The 18,161-nt window shown below is 49.9% G+C and overlaps 2 protein-coding genes across 2 annotated transcripts; one reads left to right on the plus strand and one right to left on the minus strand.

Moving 5' to 3' along the window:
* Positions 1-568: 568 nt before the first annotated feature.
* LOC136520422 (F-box/kelch-repeat protein SKIP25-like) lies at positions 569-2,740 on the plus strand. The gene has a single exon (XM_066513927.1). The coding sequence runs from the start codon at positions 1,253-1,255 to the stop codon at positions 2,537-2,539; it is 1,287 nt and encodes a 428-aa protein (XP_066370024.1). The 5' UTR covers positions 569-1,252; the 3' UTR covers positions 2,540-2,740.
* Positions 2,741-3,066: 326 nt separating this feature from the next.
* LOC136520421 (cyclin-A2-1-like) lies at positions 3,067-10,874 on the minus strand. The gene is made up of 13 exons (XM_066513926.1): positions 9,680-10,874; positions 8,348-8,659; positions 7,926-8,226; positions 7,520-7,626; positions 7,229-7,321; positions 6,629-6,762; positions 6,398-6,473; positions 6,231-6,307; positions 6,096-6,129; positions 5,852-6,001; positions 5,623-5,757; positions 4,327-5,477; positions 3,067-3,639 (listed from the first exon to the last, which is right to left on the minus strand). Exons 2-12 carry the CDS (start codon positions 8,651-8,653, stop codon positions 5,421-5,423), a joined length of 1,470 nt encoding a protein of 489 aa, XP_066370023.1. The 5' UTR covers positions 8,654-8,659; positions 9,680-10,874; the 3' UTR covers positions 3,067-3,639; positions 4,327-5,420.
* Positions 10,875-18,161: the final 7,287 nt, after the last annotated feature.

Genomic DNA, 18,161 nt, shown 5'->3' on the forward strand with positions numbered 1-18,161 from the left:
TCGTCTGGAGGACTCAAAGCTGTTTTTGGCTCCATCAAAACGGCTCTGAATCTTTATTTTTTTCACTGAGAAATGGTTTCAAACAGCTCCTCCTCTACTAAACAACTTGGTATGGCTCCTCCGCAGGAGCTAGAGAGAAACTCTAGCAAACGGAGCCTTAACACCTGTTATCACGAAGAAAGAATTCGTCGATTCGGCCGGCCGGCGATTCGATCGGCCGGTGCGTCGTGTGACGACTCACGACCAAACTTGGGCACAAAACGGGAGCGAGCGGCCCTTTTTGGGGGCACGTTTGCTGTTTGCTTATACTGTACTGTATAGTGGATGATGATAGCGATCCAAAGCTAACTGACCGAAATAGGGCTTTTACCTTTCCGTAGTACGAGTAGTTATTTGACCTGACACGAGCCTTTTCATTTGCTTTTGTGATTGATAATGATCAATCATGCAGCTGTGGTACTACAGGCTGTAAGTGCAAAATGAGTCTGCAACTTTAGCGCCCACACAAAATTAAATATATTTGAAAATAGAGGTGAGAGAGCGAGATATATATAGTTCATTAAATTTGTGTAGTAGTATAACCAAGGTGCTACAATCACGACCCAGATCTCAACTCCAACAGTAAGATCGATCGATCGATCGCAAATCACATGATCAAATCTACTCGAACAGTGAAATCGTACGGGTAAACTCTACCAAAAATCAAGCGAGGTCGTAAGCCGTGAAGTCGGCAAAGGCATCGGGCAGAGTCGTGTGGTCTTGGTCTTGGCGAATGGCGACTGGCATGGCCCTGTGCGACGTGCATGCTGCCGACCGCGTCCCCGTGGACCAAAGGAAACTCCGGCCGAAAAGGGCAAGGGGCGCAGGAATCCCTACCAGTCCACCAATTGCGTCGGGACGGAGAAGCAGAGGAGCACGAGCGCCAGCTGCTAGCTGGCTGATCCGTTCAATTCAACAGCTGCCGGCGCCCGCCTGTCCAAAACAAGACCGGCCACTTGCTCTCTCCATGGCTCGCTCTCCCTACAACTAGCCGTCCTCCGTCCTCCTACCCTGCCAATCTGCCAGGCGGCGGCACCTTTCCAGATTAACTGCACCACCACCACCACCACGCCACATCGCCGTCGGCCACCACACGATGCTCACGCACGCCGCCATATAAATACTCCGACTAAACTACACGGCGTTCGCCGTGCGAGCGCAAGCAACGACGCGCCGGCCCGCCCGCCTACTACTAGTACTGACCGCTCCCGCCATGGCTGCGCCCGCCGCGGCCAAACGCCCATACTGTCAGGCCCCCGCCGCCGCCGCAGCTGAGCCCAACAAACGGCACCGCACGGCCGCGGCACCGGCGCTCATGGACGCGAAGCCGGAGCCGGAGCAACACGAACAGGAGGAGCAGCCCCTGCTCCCTGGCCTGCCGGACCACCTCGCCCAGCTCTGCCTGGCCCCGCTCCCGCCCCGGCTCCTGCACGCCGTCTGCCACCCCTGGCGCCGCCTGCTCTACTCGCCCTCGTTCCCGCCGTTCCTCTCGCTCTACGCGGTCCTCGACGACGCCTCCGCTTCCACCGGCGGCGTCTCGTTCGCGGCCTACGACGCCGTGGCGGGGCGGTGGGACGACCTGCCGGCGCCGCCGATGCCGTCTTCGCCGCCGAGGCTATGGCACCCGTCCTTCCTCTCGCGGCGGCTCCCGCTCCAGTCCGTGGCCGCGGGGGGCCGGCTCGTCGTCGTGGCGGGGTCCACGCGGTCGCTGGCCCCGGCGCTGCCCCGCCCCGTGGTCTTCGACCCGGCCGCGCGCGCGTGGCGGCTCGGCCCGCGGTTCCCGTTCGCGCCGCGCCGGTGGTGCTCGGCGGGCGCGGCACGCGGGCGAGTGTTCGTGGCAGGCGGGGTCGGCGCCGGCTACGACGCCAGCGACGCCCGGTCCGGCGCCACGTGGGACCCTGCGTCCGCGCCGGCGTCCGCGTCGGGGTGGGAGCCGATCCCGCCCATGCGGGACGCGCGGTTCAGCCGCGACGCCGCGGAGGCCGTCTGCGCCGCGGGAAAGGTGTGCATGGTCAGCCTTCGCGGCCGCGGCGCCAAGGAAGGCGCGGTGTTCGACCTGCGCGCCGCAAGGTGGGAGGACATGCCGCCCGGGATGCTCGCGGGATGGAAAGGCCCGGCGGCCGCCGTCTCGTTCGGCGGCGATGAGGAGACGACGATCTTCGTGGTGGACGAGGAGCGTGGGACGCTGAGCGCGTATGACTGGGCCAGGGACCGGTGGCGGACGGTGGTGGAGTCGGAGCGGCTCAAGGGCGCCGCCGAGATGGCGGCGGGCGGGGCCCGAGTGTGCGTGGCGGCCCAGGGCGGTGAGAAGGTGGTCGTGATCGACGAGGCGCCCTGCAGGCCTTCGCCGCCGCCGCCCTCACGCCGGTGGTGTGCCCCCGCCCCCGCCGCCGCGGCACCCCGGCCCCGGCCCCGTCCCCGCGTGTGGGAGGTGGCGGCGCCGCCCGGGAAGCGGGTTGTGTCGCTGCACGTGCTGCCCCGGATGTCGCGCGCGGAGTAGCAGCAGCGAGCAGCTTCCCGCCACGTCGTCTGGGATGGTGTGGATTGCATGCTCGTTGGATTCGCTACACGTGCTGTGCTGTACAGACGACAAGCCTTCTGCCTTCTTTCTGCTGCTGCTCATGATCCGACTCGACTCCAACCTTTCTCTTCGCATTTTCTTGCTTTCAGAGTTTCATTCTAGCGTTGCTGGATTATTCCACTGCGTTGAGATTGTAGACACCACAAATACGGCAGAGTTGCAGTGTTTCTAGATTCGTGTTGCATGCAGTGGGAGGAGACACGAGCGCGAAAGCAGACGATACTGTTCCATTCCATTCCATTCCATTGTATTGTATTGTATGTACCCAGATGAATGGAAAGGAACGGAACGCGAGGAGAGGGAATGTCCACGACTGGCGACTTGTCGGTTCTTTCGCGGCCGGCGGCGACCGGATCTTGGCCGGGGATCCTGTAGAGTGTGCACATGGACGGCGTGCCTGCCATCCATGTCGCTGCCTACCTCCCCGGGCGGTCAGCCATGGCAGCCTCATGGTTCTCGGCGAGGTGTCGTGTCGTCTGGTCTCGTTCGTTCCCACGGCCAGCCACGCACGCCCCGACCCCCGGGCCGCCGCCGTAGCACGTACGGTGCCGAGACGTCTACTACTGGCAGCCGGTATGCGGGCGTCCTCTTCCTCTCACGTCGCGACTCGCGTCGCCTCGTCTGCTGTCTCTCCACTTGTCCCGGCGCCATATAACCATAAATGGCGCGCCGTGGACGTCGTGGCGCCGGTCCGGTCGGGTTGGGTGGGTCGAGCGAAAAGCAGGCGCCCGTCGGTTGCAGGGCGCGGGGCCAGCCGGCCGGCCGGCCATCAATGCGGCAGCTTTCGATCGTTTGGCTTATTCAATCGGGAAAGGCGGGAGGGGCCGGCCAGCGACGGCGACTGCGACGGCGACGGCGACGGCGGTGGTGGGGTGTACGGAGGAGGGCATCCGCAGCCGCGGCCGCGGCGCGAATAGGCGGGGGCGTAATTGCGATGGGCACACGGCGCCCGCCAGACCATCGTTCGCTCATCTCATCTCATCTCATGCCTGGTGTCACCGGCGAGGCGACCGGTCGACCTGCCCCAATGCCGGTCCTAGGACTTTGAGGACCCTCTAGCGAACTCATCGCGATGGCCCCTCTCGATAAATATTTCTTAGGTAACATTCTAAAATTCTAACACCTGACCTAAATTACAAGAAAAACATGACTATATGAGTATAAAGTACTAGACAAAAATTGAACAACGAAAAAAAACCTAGGGTCTAGACAATTTGGACATGAACTTATTCAGAACCAAGATTCACAAATCACAAAAAGGACAGAAGGTAATAACCAAGATCAGATGTCGTCGTCTTCGTCGAGCCCTGCCTCAGCTGCCTGGTCGCCGCCGTCGTCTGGAACGCCGTCGTCTGGCTTCTGGAAGACCGGAACTCGGGCGTCGGTGTCTCGGTGATCTACGCTGGTGATCGCGTGGTGAACTGGTGATCGGCGCTGCGTCTCTCGCAGTGTCATGTCTCGCCATCTCGCCAGAAGTTCGGAAGTCGCGACTCGCGATCGCTATGTTCGCGTGTGCAGGTGTTGGCGGCTCGGCTCCTTGCCTCCTGGAAAGAAAGAGGCCGATGACTCCTTTTGCTCATTAATCCTAAATTCTAATGGACTATAGCTAAAGGGTATGGAATATTATATACTTAGGCTTGGGCCCCCATCCTGCGAGGGCCCTCGGCCGTCGCACCTCCTACCCCACCCTTAGGGCCGGCACTGACCTGCCCCCACCATAGATTGCATTGCAATGCAGGCTTGCACCGGCGGAAGCGGAAAGGCCGCCCGGCTACTTTTGTTCTGTCCTGTCCCCACCCCACCCCATTGTTCGTTTCCTCCGCCCCTTCCAGTACAGGAAGGCATCCATGAATCGGCAGTTGAGCATAACACACGGCAAAGGGCAAACAAGCCTTGCCTCTGCTCTGTATCCATAGTTTCAGGAAGTGCAAGATGATTACCGCATCTAATTGTTAATTGTTAGCTGAGTAACAACTATCTCATTAGTTATTAACAGCAGCGGAGTTATTACTACTAGGTAAACCATCACAATGGGGTCAATTTGTTTGAGTTGTCACCGGGAACAATACAAAGTCGCATTCATTTTCACACCCAGGAATTGGGTGACACAACATTTTTTTTCATCAATAAAAAAAAGATACTCATATAGCACAACAGATGAAACGGACAATCTGTCTGACTCAAACAAGAAATAAAGAAATCAACAAGCATAATTCCCAGAATCAGGTGTTCCGGGCCTCGCGTGTACATGTCTAACCCACAGGCCACACACAGGTTGCCAGGTTGGTCACTAGTCAGGAAGATAACGGCCACCAGCCGACCCAAAAATGGCCAAACCTGCATGCCCTTGCTGCCACTATCTATCAACCATATACAACAAGAATCACCGAAGCAGGCATACCATCTAGACAGAAAGTAACCACTGGCAATAAACTAATAAACCAATTTCCATTTCGAAGCTAACAATGAACGAATTGTGTCAAAACAAACAGCATTCCGTTGTTTGTTACACAAGCCGGACCATCTTACAGTTAATAACAGCCCAAGCCAAGCCCTACACAGTGTTGTTTACAATCGGGTAAACCTTACGTCAAACCAAAAAGCCAACGAGCCATCTACCTGTCTTTCTTCTTACTTGCGACTCGAAAAAGGCCGGGACACAACAGCTCGATGACAACACACAACCAAATCAGAAAATGGGGAAAAGAGGGAAGGGGGATGCTACAATAATGTTAACGCAGCCCGAGCTACGACTGCAGCTAACGTCGCTGATCAAAGGGTAACCGGTGTCATTGGCGTGTCAGCTGAAGAGCGACCGAGGGAGCTCCGGTGAAGTTAGGTTTGCTACGCAATCAAACTGCAGCAGAACAACCAGCATAGTGTTAGAAGATCGACAATGTTAAGTTCGGTAGTCCTCCTTTTAGGAGCTAAGTGGAACAGCTTCAATTTTACTTGCCGCTACAATGTGGAAGGAATTCAAACAGCAGGATGTGGTTGCATACCTTTTGATGTCTGTACTTCTCACGGATAGCGTTAAGAGGACAGTTACTGGTGTTATGCTGGAGTTCGCGTAGAGCACAGACACATAATTGAATGTCAGAGCATTTGTAAGAGGTGTAGTGCTCTAGAGTTTGGTTCTGCACATAATTGAATAGCCACAGATTAGAGATAAAACCAAGTTCTTTTTTAAAGCATGTACTGCTGCATGTACCAAGTGCTTTTCATGCGTACCCATGGTTGGTCGGATTGGTCAAGTGTCCATCTAGCAAGAAACACAGCCGATGCTGCCACCAATGATGGAAGAAATTTCAAGAACTCATAATCGGTCAAAGTCAACTCGGCAAGATAATTTGCCAGAAATCCCAAGGTCATAGAAGGAGTCTGCAGATAAACTTCAGAATTTAGAGCTGAGATAAAACATGTAGGCATAACTTGAATGAAAACTGTTGCTGTAAAGATCTGATGCCAATCTTACTTTACGAGATGCTTGTCCCGCTCTAAGGAATCTCCTGATATAAAAATAAATAAAATAAAAAAGGGAGACATGTGAGTAATGGTGTGGTGGTTTCCCATTAGAAAAGAGATACTAGGCATATTTGGGAAAGGTAACCTGAGAAATGTTTTTGTTGTTGGAACAGAAAGATGAAATCCCAGGTCATTCAGCACTTGGCACTCCATTTTCAGCACCTACTAGATCAGGGGGTTATCAGATACAAATTCAATGGTTGCTTCCACATATGTAATTAGTTTTTCCCCAACTTCACATGAAACAAATACCTCTGCCTTTGTGTATGTATTGTCGGTTATGAAACAGAACTCTTCAACTCGAGGAGCACATATCTCTTCATACTTTCTGCAAATGAATTAAAAAAATAATTTACTTACAGAGTTATTCATTATATTAGCCAAAGAGGAAACTAGCCTAGCTTCTAGGGAAAACTTATGTTATATCTATGTATTTTAAAGTTTTCCTCCTAAAAAATAGAATGGCTAGAGCATAAAACTCACGAGGCAACAAGCATGCTTGTTATTCCCAGAAGTTGTAGTCTCTGTCTTTCAATGTAGTTCCGAGAAAGAAACCGGTCAATAAGATATACAGTTAGGTACAGCGTGTCTGGAACAAGCTTGTATTCTTCAGAAACCTGTGACCAAGACAATATATAACACCCCATAAGCCGAGTCATCAGTCATGAGAAGTGAGAAGTAGACAGTAAGAGGTATACAATATTTTCATTATAAGACAAAAGACAAACTAGATGCCTCTGTGTGTATGAGATGTACAAAGACTGTTAGTCTCTAAAGAAAGTAAACATTATTTTGCCACTTTAATATCTCAGGCACTGCTACAAGGACAAAAGATAAAAGGATCATCAGCAACTGATTCAAACATACAATATAATTTATCTCCTGTTTATTGGAATGAAATAACAGTAATTTTCTTATTTGCTGGGTCATACTTCACATTTGGCAGATATGTGCATCAGTTTCTATGCAGAGTATGCTATGAAACGCTACAGTTGAATCATCTGAAAGCAACTTAAGGACGTAGTTGAATAAATCATGTATGGAAATAAGCAGAAATCCAGATAGAATTATCGATATAACAACCTCCACAAGCCAATCAATGAGTATTCCTCTCATGCCCTTAGTGATGTCCCGTTGCAAACCCTCCATGTAATTCGGACTGGGTCTTCTCATAAGCTGTGGAATGACATAAACGTAAAGATAGACACATACCGTTTAAACAAGCACAATGTGCCAAGAATATAACACAGAAATCTAAATCTGGAGTTCTTACATGCTTAACATACCATCTGAAATATATTAAATCAAATAGAATTCTGCCTAAACAGTACAACCAAGCAGAATTTCTGTTTTGATCAAAATACAACAGCATACCTCTGAAGCCATAAGGTTTGAGTATATCTCTACAACGTAGGAAGCACACATTTGAGGATTGCCATTATCTTTGTCGATATCTACAATATCTAACACAGAAGAGTCCCCTGGAAGAAAATACAGAATCTTTAGCAGATGGCCACTAATCAGAAACGTTAAGACTATCTACAGGTATCTCAGAAATGACAAAATAAAGAACATTAGCAGTAAGCTTTAGTTTCTTCAGAATTCTAATACTCCAGAAAGACCATCAAGATTATACTCAAGTAAAAGCAAGGGTGCCAGCTGCATTTTGTAACATATTAAGGTAAGAAAAAGCCTTGAACATTATTCAGACTCAGTGTGGCTGTGATGCTGGCAAATCTTTAAGAGCAAATTTCAAGCTCAAAAAGGAAATGGAACTGACCATTCTTTGACACAGAAGGTTCACATATATCGCTGACATTTCTTTCCTTAAAGAATGCTTCATGACAAGCACTGTCCCTGTTCCTTTCAACATTCTGCAATGACAGTGAGCCCCTGTTCTCAAGCAAAAGAATAGGTTCTTCTTTCTGTGCCAAAAGTTTCTCCTCTTGCGTTTCTTCAGCAATGCTCGAATCATTGGCGAATGAACCTCCATTACCAGCTGGTGGGGGTATTTTAGGAATCCTTTTTGTGCACTGCTTGCCTTTGCTCACGGTTCTTCCAGTCCTTAGGGAGGGCCTTGTCTGAAATAAAATAAAAAAGGAGTTAACCTTGTCATTCTACTACATTTGCAATGTTTAGGAAACAGTACGCATCGAGAACTCATTGTACGATAATGCAAATATGCAGGGAACAACTCGATACCTGAACCTTCGGTGCAGCAGCAAAAGTTTTGTTAGAGTTAGCATTACGCAAATTGGTCACATCCCTGAGTACTGTGCGCCTCTTAGGCTGGGGGCCAGAAATTGCAGTACTTGCACTAGTGTTGTCATATGAAGATCCCCTTTTCGTCTTCCCTTGTGTAGTCTGTTTTCGTTCAGTTTTTGCAGGCAGTGGAACAGAAGGGAGAGCTCCAAAGCTTCGACGATTTGCAGCGGCTTGAGCTCGCGTGATTCGACCATTGGGTGCTTGACACGCAATAAGCTCAGGGTTTTCTTTTCGTGCAGCCATCCGAACCTGAATGTTGTAAAATAAAAGGACTATGTGACTTCATATAATGAGCAATTATAGTATTGGGGAGCTGAACAAGTGAACAGTACTATGCACTTAGGAATCGTCACGAAATGGCTAAAGTCAACGACTGAAGCGCAAGGTTGTATAATTTTCTATCAAAACTTCATCAACAAGTTGATGAAATTGAAATCATATTTATATTAATGTCAAACTATTCATGTTTCAAACCTACTCAGAGGAAGAACAAAACCGGCACAGTACAGGGCATACTAATCACAAAAGCACCACATAACTGGCTTGTTCAAGTTTCTATCATCTGAACAAAATACTTCTCGTGCTGGAAATATTTAACAAAAAGAATGAGAAACCCACAAATTTAAACAGAAATAATCTAAACTTGGGACCTGGCCAATTCTATTTTCTCTTGTGTGACAAATCTGCACCCCAAATTTCTTTTTTTTTCTTTTTACAAGCAATTCCTCTCTTAGCGTAAAAAGGATTATCTGTCTGGATCTCTGAGGGAATGCTGCATTCGCATTATGAAATTGAAACGAACGGGTGCGACAGTGAGGCTGCGACACATGACAATTTCCGGATCAAGAATGCAGCATGGTCAGACCACATAATCCGCGTAAAAAAGCTCCTGTAACGTGGCAACGAGGACGCGTCGGCGTTTCTTTGGGAGGCTAGACGGTACCTCCGCCGTACCGCAGGCACGACCCGTCCAGGATAGGACAATCGCACCAAAAAGAAGCTTTATTCGCAGAATAGGAATAGTTCGTCCTCGACTCTTGGGGCGGTCAAGTCAAGGCCGGCGCAAGGGGGTTTCTTGGCCCCGTCCCAAGCCCCACGAGTCCTCTCCCCTCCAAGAAAGAAAGCCTACCTAACCCCCGAGGTTCTTGGAGGCAGCGAGAAGAGGAGGAAGAAACCCCCGCAAGAACCCTCAAGAAGTGAAGGCCGGGCCGGGAAGAAGGAGGGGGGGGGGGGGGGGGGGGGGGGGGGGGGGGAGGAAGCTAGGCTCACCCGCGGCGGAGGCGTCGATCCGGGGACCCCCGTGCCCCAGCGCCGTAGATCCGGCCGCGATCTGCACGGCGGCGGCGGTGGCGGGGGTCGGCGGCGGCGGCGGCGGCGGCCCGACCCCTCGTTCGGTTTTTCCCGGTGGGGTGGCGGTGGTACTAGGGGTACTAGTAGTGGAGGGTGGGGGAGAGTGTGAGTAGGGAAGAAAGGAAGGAAGGGGGAGATGGGGAGCGGTGTCTGGATTTCGTTGCCCTTTTGGGTCGGAGAGAAGGGACGGCGGAGACCGGAGCGAGCGGAGGAGCGGAGGAGAGAGGAGAGGGAAAATGGACGGATTCGGGGCTTCGGGGAGGGTTTCAAAATTCGAACCGCCGGTGCTGCTGCGCTGTCCGTTTCCGTTTCCGTTTCCTGTTGTTAAAACGCCCAAGTGGTCCCTGGCCCTGGAGATCTTCGTCGCGGCCTCGGCCCGGTAGGCGGCGGCGGTGGCAGTCAGCGCGGGCTGTAAGGCCAGTAGGAAATATGGGCTACTTCAAGCCGTGCCAAAGGCCCAGCAACCAGGGAAGAGGGTTGGCGTCTATGCTTGGGCCAGCCACGCCAAGCGCAAATAGTTCTAGTATTTTGTTGATTGTCTCTCAAGGTTGTACTCAGCTGGTAAGGTTGGCTAAATCATAGGCTGGACTCCATTTGCGACTCCACAAAAATGGGTTTCGATTTAGTTTTCCGGTGATGACTTTGAGTGCAGGCTTAGTGGGGGTTTTAGTTTTTGGTGATTGACGAGGTACAGCCAGCGCGGCGATTTAGTTTTTGGTGATTGACGAGCACAGGTGTTTTTGATTATCGTGTGTCTTGCAACAATAATCGTATTGGAGTTGGTTACAAGTTCAATGCCACGAGTATCTTGGCCCTGAAGACTTGGGTTGATGGTTAGCGTATGGCGCAAAGGATATTCGTGAAGACTGAGGACATAACTGAGCAAATATAAGCTTGGTGCTCGGGAACGTTCAATGTAGCGTGAATTAGGGCTTTTGTTTTTTCTTTGGTTGTATTGTTGTGGGTGGGGGGAGTTCAAGAAAGAGCATTGGAATGCACAAAGAGGCTAACTCTCGGTCAAGGTCAAGGTGCTAAGTGGCATCATTGATGTGGTTTAAAGTCAAAGATCTTAAAAAGGTCGAATTGGTTGAGATCGGATTAAAAAACGAGCTTAAAAACACGCCAGAACATGCATTGGACAATAGAGACATTGTGATTCCCGAGGGATCATCCGGTGGAAAATATTCTAGTATATTCTTTTGACCGTTGGAAACATAGGTGAGCATAGTCACCATATGATCTGGTAACAACAATGGAGACCAACGGATCATCCAGTGGTGACTACGTTTGCTACCTTTTCCTAATGACTAACAGGCCCTTCACCCTAAATATAAGTGCAACATCTAGCTTTATTTTTTGAACTAATCTTCCATCCCATTGTTTCCAACACTTAGGGAGAAATAAGCCTTAGGAGAGTCATCCAAACCAAAAGGTGATATTTGAGAGTTAGCCTTGAGTGTTACCGATGTTCTTGGTTTGATTTATTTTAATTAGAGTTGAATACTTATTACTCTTGATGATTGCTATCACCTAGACGCCCCGACATGTGACTTAGTGACCTTTCTTGGTGTAGTTCTTATTGAGGAGGCTCCAACTAGTGTTCATAGTTTGACTCCGGCCATTCCAGAGTGGAGAAGCAGAGCATATAATTGAGTCTTGGTGACTCTTTGGTGCTCCAATACAGACTAGGTGGTTGTGGCAACAACAGTACCACAGAAAAAAAAATTGGGTCATCTCTTTGCCTCTCTTCTAATCTTGCATTACTTCTTGCCTTGCTTTGTTTCTGTGCAAGTTCTCTTGAGTGATAACTAGGATTCCGTGGTGGTAGAGTGTTTACCATAGATTTACTTCTGGCTCTTAAGGACCTACACCTTAGTGTGAATTTTGCTAATAACTTGATTAGGTGTGATAGATCTAAGGACTTCTTAGATTGCTTTTGTAGAAGAATTTAAGCGTCAAGGTGCTTGGGGCTTTGATTTTAGGGACAATTGGCCACGGGACATGCCAAATGAGCACCGACGGCTGGTGGACACCCCAAATCAGCAAAGTTGTTGCTGGACACTGTGTTTCCACTTTGAATTGCCAGAAGACACCGCGCCCTGGTTTCAGCCAAGAAAAGTGATGATTTGCCCAAATTGCCCTTGGCCCAACTGGTCAGCCCATTCCATCCGCCGCGACGCGGTCCTCGTCAGCGAGCCAGACAGACTCCCAGACGAACCCACCCTCACTGCCGCCGGCCGTCGAGCTCACGCCGTCGCCCCGCTGCTGCGCCCTTCCTCCGTACGACCGCACCATGCCTCCCTATCAGCGCATCGCAGCTCCCGCGCCTCTCCTCCCCGGTCACCGCCGCCGGTGCTAGCCTGTCGCGGCGAGGACGCGGTCGCAGCCGCCAGTGCATGTGGCGCAGGACCACCTCCAGCCGAGCGAGCAGCTCTGCGGGAGCACGCTGGCCGCTCCCGAACTGGCCGCGCCGCGCGCCGCCGTTGAGCTGGCCACGCATGGCGGCGCTCGCGAGCAGCCGCCCCGCCGTGGCCTCGTGGGCAGCACGCGAGCAGCGCTCCGCCACGGCCTCGCCGGCGCGCGCGACCAGCCGGTCCGTCGCGGCCTCGCGGGCACGCGCGCGAGTAGCAGCTCCGCCGTGTCCTCGCGGGCGCACGAGCAGCAGCTCCGTCGTGGCTCCGCGGGCAGGCACGCGAGCAGCAGCTCCGCCGTGGGCCTTGCCGGCACGGGCGAGCAAGCCGGTCCGCACGGCCTCATGGGCACGCGGCGAGCTGCGGCTCCGCCATGGCCTCGCCGGAGCGCGCGAGAAGCAGCTCCGCTGCGGCCTCATGGGCGCACGTGCGAGCTGCGGCTCCGCCATGGCCTCATGGGCGCATGTGTGCGCCACCGCGGCCGGGAAGCCTCCTCCGGTCGGGAACAACGGGCTCCGGCGCCTCCTTTGCCCCAAATTCATGACGCGTCCGCGCGGAGCTCGCCTTGCTGCCGGCGCCCTCTCCTCCGTTTCTCCTTCAACGGCGGGAGGCCGGCGGCCGGCATAGAGAAAGAAAGGGGGAGGAAGAAGAATGGGCTGACCAGTTGGGCCAAGGGCAATTTTGGCAAATCATCACCTTTCTTGGCTGAAACCGGGCGCGATGTCTTCTGGCAATTCAAAGTGGAAACACAGTGCCCAGCAGCAACTTTGCGGATTTGGGGTGTCCACCAGCCGTCGGTGCTCATTTGGCATGTCCCGTGGCCAATTGTCCCTTGATTTTACATAGGCTTTGGTTGTTATTTTAAATTTTTAATCAAAACCCCTTTCGTTCGTTTAATTATAGGTTTTAGTTTTAAGTTTTTTTTTCTTGCCCTCTATTGTGATCTCACCATGGTATGCTGGGGTTGTCATCTGTTAACTATATTGATCTCTTTTTGCTTAATATTTATTAGGCTTTGTTTGGATGCGTATGTATTCATCTAAATCCACATGTGTTGAAGTGGATTGGAGTGAAATTGAACTAAATTCCATTTTATTCCACTGCAACACGTGTGGATTGAAGTAGATACACATGCAGCCAAATAAGACCTTAGGTGGGGTTTGTGCCCCTGTCCCCCCGGGTTTTTTTGCAAATCAAGAGAAAGCTATTTTAAATGGAACTCATTGTCTTACAGTCATGAGCAATCAAAGACCCAACACAGAAAGGAACACGAGAGTGCCACACAGCACTATGACGCAGACACTTAGCCATTTGCGCTACCTGGTGCGCCACCAGGTTCCGCTCTCTCTTAGTGAAAGGTAGTGGCATATGCAGCTGTTGACAATATGGGAGAAGAAATGTCACCACCATCTCATCTCAAGGTCATATGCACAACACAAGGGTCATCGTACAAATTAAATTACACAAATATAAGAGGCAAGCTAGGACTTAGACTTGATCAAATGTCGAGTTGGAGCGGATTCAAGTTAGGGCCGGCGGGGAGAAATGTCGGATCGAACTTTTGGCCCACACCCACGGAACCAACACATCAGGTTAGGTTATTTCTTTTTTATATATAATATGTTGGGTTGGGTTACGGGTCGAAAATTATGGGCCGATTTCACTTGATGCATTGGTGGGTGTTTCTTTATCAAATCTAAGTCAAGGCTCTCTGTCTTTCACTTCTCTCGTTGAGTAGCAAACACTTTGTTAAAGTTCTTTTGAGTTCGTCCCTTTTTTCCCCAATATAACCAATTACATCATGGCCACCGAACAAAATTGGTCCAGGAGCATGGTCTATGTGCCATTGATTTGCATCTTACTCCATCTAGGGTCCAGAGAAGAAGCCCCAGGAAGAAAAGATATTTCTAACCGTCCGATTTCTCGATGAGGAATCTTAAAGCTGACAAAGCTTCGAGTGGATTGGCCAGGTAGGTAGGAACGAACTAGGTTTTTTATACTGGCGATGGGTTAAGTTAATGCAAAGGCACCCATGTCGGCCGAATGAAACATAGCACGGTTAAACTTATTATTAGTCCACTATTAACCAGCCAGCAAATGGCATTTGACTGACAGTCTGACACCGCCCTTGCATGCATGCCCCATGCGGGTCCAAGGCCATGTGGCCACGTAAGACTGACAGGTCACCACAAATTCTGTTGGCAACTGGGGTCCTTCAAACGCTGCACCTCTGCTTTTTAAAAACGAGATGCAATCGCACGCATCGGCTGCAGAACAAGACACTCGTGGTAGGCCATAACTAACGAACGTGCCTTTGCTTTGCACTCGTGGAATGGTGGACGGCGCCGCGACGATCACGTTTAAATGGGCTGCACGCCTCTTGCACTGTAGCTTGGCTTGCCAACGTTGTTCAGCCATCTATCGCTTTGCCTTCCTTCCGGTGGCTAGGGCAACACGAGTTTGAATTCACAAATGAACAAGTGCCATCTCCTCGGCTCCTAGCCAGAGTCGGAAAGCTCAATTTTCTTTTTTTCTAGAGGGGGCTAATAGCAGTAAGATTTTGAAATGTCGTTTGGATTTTGAATTCCACGCTGCAAATTCTACTGCCTTGGTTGGGTGGGAGCCGATGAGATCTGGCCATGCACACAATCGGCAATGTAGTCATGCACTCAATCGGCAAGGTGGTTCGATTCCAGCCGGGAACAGTGTTTTTCTCTCACACCAAACCAGTCAACAGTAAATAATCCACGATACGATACGGCCTCCCGAACAGGCCGTTGAATTTTCAACACAAAGAGATGAGTCATCTTAATAACGAATAAATCTTTATCAGAAGAAATTGGAAAGGAAGGGTTCTTTGTCACCGTAACAAAAAGAGAGTTGCTAAATCAAAGGTGCCTGATTTTTACTTTCTTTTCAGGCGATGAACATCATCCGCCTAATCTATATCCAATGATCAGTAGTCATCCATTTCAAAAATGATCAGTAGTCATCCTCATTCTTAAGACCGAATACCTTCTCTTTTTTTGTTAGTTCATCTTCACTTTCAGAAAAAGGGAACTATTAATTCTCCACTTGTTCTATGGTGACATTTTGCTTTTGTATATCTAAAAAGGCTAGAGTCCTTTGTCTTCCTTTATCCTTGCCTAATATAATAGAACTAAATATTGTCACATTTGCAAACTCTATCCAGCAACTCGTCGCGACACCCGCTCCCACACTCTCCCTTTCTTATTCCCCATCTTGGGTGGCCTTAAAAAAAGTTTTGGGGAGGCAAACAGGCCAGCGGTAGAGGCGGCCGGGCCAGATTGGGGCGGGGGCGAAGAATGACCATGGCGCCGGGAGGGAAGGGGGGGGGGGGGGGAAGGGAGGGAAGAAGGAGGCCGCCGTGGGGAGGTAGGGTTTCGCCGCGGCCGTGGCGCGAACGGGGTTGCACACTCGCCCTTTGCGCGACCGCACCTTCCATCTATCTTAATAATATCTGTGTGGAAAGGATCCTATACAAACAATATAATCCATCTGAGGCAGGCATCAAGAATTAGCAAAAACATTGTTCAGTGAACAAGTAAGTTTCACCCCCACATTGGACAAACGAATTTATATTGTCTATACCATATCAGTGTTAATGATGACACTTAGCTTATTTGTTGTGACAGGATCGGACAGAGGAGTACATACGTCTTAGTGTACTTCTCGTCACCCATAATACAAGCTTATCGACCTTAACTATATCTTACACAAGTACACAACACAAGCAAAGCATATATATGCAGGAAGTAGCAATAGAAAAACACATGGAAAACTGAACTAGTTAACCGACTCACAACAACCAAACCAACATCGTGGAGCTAGTAGCGGGTGGTATCTGGGCTGGGCCTGGGCCTGGGTCTTGGGCTAGTACCCAGGCCCGACCTTGTTGACGAGTGCTAGCGCGTTGCTGGTGACCTGCGCGACCTCGACGACCTTGCCGCGGATGGCGGCGCGCGTGCCGGCGTCGACGGCGCGGGAGGAGAGGCCGTCGAGGCAGGTGTTCTCGTCTGTGAGCGCGGCACTGCACCAGGTCTGCACGTTGCTGAGGAGTAGGCGAGCCATGATTGCTGAGCTGGTGTGGCTGTACGGGGAGTGTGCAGTGCCGCAGGGCAGGGCAAGCAGTGTTAAGATTTATTCTAATCACATGGTCATAGATCTAGCCGGGTACATTTTGTAAATAGATAGTATGTCCTAGTACATAAACTAGACATAGAATAGAGGGAGGAGTAGTGTTAGGTTACCGACCATCGTAGGCCTTTGATCCAGAGGCGTCGGCCATGGTTGTTGTGCTGGTGTCTGCGCGAGGGCAGCGACGTTTGGTGAAGAGGGTGATGAAGTCGTCGACGTCGGTGGAGCGGGCGGCGCGGCTGGTGGCTTTCCGTCACTAGCTGCGTCCCTCTCTGATCGGGTTAGGGTTTAGGTTTTGATGGGGAGCTCGGCTCAGGCGAACCTCGTACACAGAGCTGTCGACCCCCACCTCTATTTATTATGCAGTGTGATAGAGGCCCTCCAGCCATAGTGGGCTGGGTGCCCCCGACTGGGCCGTTGGGCCCAATTTGGGATTAGAGATGAATCTAACAATCTCCCCCTTGATCTCCTACCATCTTTCAATTTCATATCATTTACTTTTGTTTATTAGCGCATAGAGCATGTTTTATCGTCACGGTCAATTGCTGATAGATTTAACAGCTACAACACACTACTCTGTTCTGAAATAGATACTTAACTTTGTGCCTTCTTTTGTTCTGGAATTATAAGCTTTCCCTTAAACCCATGCCGGCTATATGTTCTCTGAACACGTTGGGTGGTAAGCCTTTTGTAAGCGGATCCACGAGCATCTTTTCTATACTTATATGCTCAAGACTTATGACATGATCTCGGACTTTATCTTTCACAACATAATACTTTATGTCAATGTGTTTGGCTGCACCACTTGACTTATTGTTGTGAGCATACTATACTACCGGATTATTATCGTAGTATAACTTAAGTGGTCTATAGATGTCGTCAACCACCTTCAAACCAGGTATGAACTTCTTTAGCCAGGTCACCTGCCCTGTTGCCTCATAACACGCTACAAACTCAGCATACATTGTGGACGATGTAGTGACGGTTTGCTTTGAGCTTTTCCATGAAATAGCCCCCCCTGCGAGAGTGAATACATATCTAGGCGTGTATTTTCTATCATCTCCCGCATAATCAGAATCAGAATATCCCACTATATGGAGTGAATCTGATCTTCTATACATCATCATGAGGCTTTTTGTTTCTTGCAAATAACACAAGACTTTCTTTACTAATTTCCAGTGTTTTGTTCTAGGATTGCTCTAAAATCTACCAAGTAACCCGGTAACAAATGCCAAGATAGAGCGCGTACATACTTGAGCATATTACAAGGCTTTCGACAGCTAAAGCATATGGAATCGCTTTCATTTGATCGATCTCATTTTGGTTCCTAGGACATTGAAAATCTCCATATCTATCGCCCTTGACTATAGGAGCAGGTGAGGGACTACATTTGTGCATACTGAATTTCTTTAAGATCTTTTCTATGTATGGCTTTTGTGACAGTCCTAATACCCCTTTACTTCTATCTCGGTGAATCTCGATCCCTAAAATGAACGAAGCTTCACCAAGATCTTTCATAACAAATTTTGAGGACAAAAACTTCTTTGTCTCCAGCAGTAGACTGACATCACTACTAGCAAGTAAGATATCATTCACATACAGGACAAGGAAGATAAACTTCCCATTCTTAAACTTTGCATAGACACAATTGTCCTCTATATTCTTTTTAAACCCAGAATTTCTTATTGTCTGATCAAACTTCAAGTACCACTGTCTTGAAGCTTGTTTTAATCAATAAATGGATTTCTTTAGGCGACATCCCATTTGTTCTTTTCCTTCTATGACAAAACCTTTTGGTTGTGCCATGTAAACATTTTTCTCCAAGTTCCCGT

This window comes from Miscanthus floridulus, chromosome 18, assembly GCF_019320115.1.
Source record: "Miscanthus floridulus cultivar M001 chromosome 18, ASM1932011v1, whole genome shotgun sequence".
Taxonomy (NCBI): domain Eukaryota; kingdom Viridiplantae; phylum Streptophyta; class Magnoliopsida; order Poales; family Poaceae; genus Miscanthus; species Miscanthus floridulus.